General features: G+C 32.3%; 1 protein-coding gene across 1 annotated transcript; it reads left to right on the plus strand.

The window, feature by feature from the left end:
* Positions 1-270: 270 nt before the first annotated feature.
* LOC133323542 (adipose-secreted signaling protein-like) lies at positions 271-3,492 on the plus strand. The gene is made up of 2 exons (XM_061532459.1): positions 271-307; positions 2,964-3,492. Exons 1-2 carry the CDS (start codon positions 271-273, stop codon positions 3,458-3,460), a joined length of 534 nt encoding a protein of 177 aa, XP_061388443.1. The 3' UTR covers positions 3,461-3,492.
* The last annotated feature ends 459 nt before the right edge of the window (positions 3,493-3,951 follow it).

Below are 3,951 nucleotides of genomic sequence, written 5' to 3' on the forward strand. Positions count from 1 at the left end.
AAGTGCCTTTACAAGATATGGTAGATCATATTGTTACGCGCCTTGAAGAAGCTCATTTTTCTATCAGAATTTAATGTTGCTGAACGGAGTGAGCAGAATCTCATTTCTTGCGGGCTCAAAATCGATATTGAATCTTTTATGGAATATGCTTTACAGAACGCAGAACTTTTTATCATACTTTATCCTTGGTTTTATATGCCGTGTTCCATACATAAAATCTTAATACATGGAGCCGATATAATTAAAGTATCACCACTTCAATTAGGAAAAATGAAATGGAAGCTCGGCGAAGATTACCGCAATTTCCGTGAGCATCATACGCGAAAGGCATCCCGATTAAATACAATGAAATACTTAATGCATGCGCTTTTGTGTTAATCAGATCCCTTGATTTCAAATTTACGCAAACCACAAGGCAACCAAAAAAAAGAAAGATTACAACTTTTGTCAGAACATTGTGTATCCAAATCGGAATAAGAAACTATTATTACAATAGTAATAATAGTTTCTTATTTCGATTTGTATTTTTTCTTTTTTTTTGATTTATAATTAATTAAATTTTTGTTATGAACTGTATGAAGTCTTAATAAGGCCAAAAATATTATTAAAAAATTAATAAAAAAATGTTTAAAAAATGTTTTTATTATTAAAGTTTAATATATTCTTAGCCCCAAAGAATGAGAAACATTAAATATACTAACTTTATCATGTTTTCCTGAATGAAATAAACAATGACTAAAAAATGAAAAAAAATACAACTTTAAAAAAAAAAAATATATATATATATATATATAAATACATTAAAAAAAAAAACTTTTTGTGCTTAACTCTGTAGCTTAATCTTTTTTCAACTAAAAAAAATATTACAAAAAATAAAATACAAAATCCCTAAGCGCTATTAATTAAACGCCGCTAGATGAGCCTTTTCGCCCACTGTGCAGGGGTGGGGGGGTGATTTGAACCAAACTTTGACACCCTAATATTTTAACTAAACCTGTATAATGTTACAAGATGGTACTTATCGGTCCACTCTTTCTAGCTCCTCCCCTACAAAGGGTGAATATTTTGAAAGCTTTCTATATAAAAAATAAAGCAATTATATACGCGGAATTCTCAAATTATGTATTTGCAGATGTTTCTACTTTCAAAGTACTTTTGACCGCAGTTTTATTGGGCGGATTTGAACACAGCTGGTCTCAGTAGATTCAGCACGTAAAAAAACTAAAATCACGCGGGGTTAACCCAATAAATAGATTTTTTATAAAAATGTTCTTGAGATATACATCAATCGAAGTGAAATCACGAGTCCTACGATCCTATAATAAGTTTAGGGCTTCAACTAGCTCGTCCGAGAACAGGGAAATTTCGGCTTCAAAAAGTCAGCATCCGGCTTAGGTGAATGCGGTGGAAATATCAAAAAATCATACATTACAACTATATTGCCAATATGGTGTTCTTCAATTCAGTCTCTAAATGGTGTATTTTAGTCATAAATTAGCAAAAGACAAAAAAAATTGTTGGCTTCAGCATATTTTTACCCACTTTTACACCCTCGATCGTTGTGTGTTTATTTTTTCAAAATAATCGCTTCTGACCCCATGAAGTACATATATTCTTGATCAGTGTAAAATTCTAAGACGATCTAGCCATGTCCATCAGTCTGTTGTATTCACTCTAGCATCTGCAGAAACTGAGCTAGCTGTCCAAAAATTTGCCCAGAACTGCCAGAGCTATATCAGTCGACATGTAGGCATATCCCCCATATAACGGTACCTCCAATTTTCTCTATTTTGAACCGAATTAGCTGTTATTTGATATTTTGGGTTCTCATTATTAAATGTATGTATCAAAAATTTATACAATAAAAAGTTCAGTATGTTGGAAATTATGGACAAGTCTTTTAACCAATTTTGCTGTAATTATACCCTTCACCACACTGTGGTACAGGGTATTATGTCTTTGTACATATGATTGTAATGTATATATTTTCTTCCGATTTTAGGTAATTGGTCACGAATTGGCATAGGGTACTGAATTAATTCTAGATTGATGTTGCTAAACTTCGTGAAAAGATCCATAGCCGATTGAAACAACGTACTGAAACAAACATATGTAGAATATACCCAAAGTGGTGAAGGGCATCATATAGTCGGCCCAGTCCGACTTTACTACTTTCCTGACAGTTTTTTTTGGGATTTTAATTGGCGGATAATCCCCCTACCAAAAATGGTCAATATTGGTCCACTTTTTACGGTAGCTCTCATGTAACGGTACCTCGTATTTTGAGCATTGTTAAAATATTTTTTAACCGAATCGGCTGTACTTTGATATTTTGGGTTTACCAAAATGTATTTACCAAAAATTATTAACATTGGTCCTCGTTTAAGTGTGGCCCCTATTACGGCCATCCTCCAATTTACAGTATGTTCAGGGTTATTGGATATTTTTTAACACGTTAATAAAGTGAATTTTGAAAATAAGTGTATGCATAGTAAAAAAATATAATGATGTGATTTTTTAATCCTGGTCGTTAAAATTCTATAACGTTTAAGAATTGAATCACTCAATTTTTATTTATTCATCACATTTATTTGCAATGGTTCTTAGCATGAATTTTATAGAAAATAGTATGAAAACGGAAAAGCTCTTTGAAACGAATTTCCTTTATAAATCCTTAAAAGTCGTAGAAATATTCAATAGCTTACGATGGTGTAGGAAAACTCGAGAAAAATATATTTTTGGTTCTCAGTGGGAAAGTCTGCAATATCTTCAAGAGTTGTTGAGATAAGTTCGAATTAAATAAAAAAACAAAATTCAATTTTTTCAGAAATATTCCGGATATATATATGAACTTCTTCTTACTTATTTTGATAAAATATTCATGGATGATATCTATTTAAAATATTATATCCCTTTCGTTTCAAACAACAAATCAATTCACTTCTCCTCTCTCCTCTTTTCAGATCATCACGTGCACTTTGATGTCACAAATCTAAAAGATGATTTCGAAAATGACAGCTGTGTTACATATCAGCGTGCCGGCGATACAATTGTTGTCAGCCTGGGCTTTCTACAGATCAATCACCGCTATACAATCGACTTGAAATTACCCTGCAACTTATTTGGCGATGTGAGCAGTACACAATTTAAACCGGATGTTTCAACAGTTCCTAATCTACATTGCCGGATAACAGAATTTTCTGGCGTCAAGCATGATGAACACGACTTCTATGAAATGAAAATTGAATTCTTCGCGTACAAGGAGAAATTAATGCGTGAAACACTGCACATTGTCAATTCCAATGATGACAAGGAGGTGCTGAAGTTGGTTATTGCCGCCCGGGTACTGGGCAAGGGGAAGGGAACACCGATGCTGCGTACTGGCATACACTGCATAGGTGTGGAGAAAGATGAAGAATCGGAGGCTTCTGATTTTCCAGGTTTCAGCAAGGGTTCATAAATGCCAAAGTGTTGTGATGACGATGAAGGAGGCCATTTTTTGTCTGCCGATGCATTCATAGATAATGCAAAAGCTTTGATTAATTAATTAATTAATTTTTATTGAATAATATTTGAATTTTTAAATATATACATATAACTAATTTTTGTTTTCTTTGCCTAGTTTGTAAGTAATCCTTTTTAAGAGTGGCATTTCTTTGACTAAACTCGATTGTGCCTATGTTCTAAAACCCAAAAAAAAAAAAACGAATAAAATCCCATAAACGTTTATTGTAACATTTTACTGAAACAAATCACAAAACGAAACCATATAATTAGTATTCTATCAAATGTATTGTTATTAACTCTCATTGTGAGTATCTGACCAAATTGAAAAAAAAAAAAAATAAAAAATGCCAGACATTTATAACTTAAGCATTTGTTTAATATAATATATTTCCCAAACTCACTCTCTCTCTCTCAGTCATGTTATTTTCCCTTTAAAAAACATTA

The sequence above is a fragment of the Musca vetustissima genome, unplaced genomic scaffold, assembly GCF_032173495.1.
Source record: "Musca vetustissima isolate MV318-11 ecotype Yass unplaced genomic scaffold, APGP_CSIRO_Mvet_v1 utg251937, whole genome shotgun sequence".
Lineage (NCBI taxonomy): Eukaryota > Metazoa > Arthropoda > Insecta > Diptera > Muscidae > Musca > Musca vetustissima.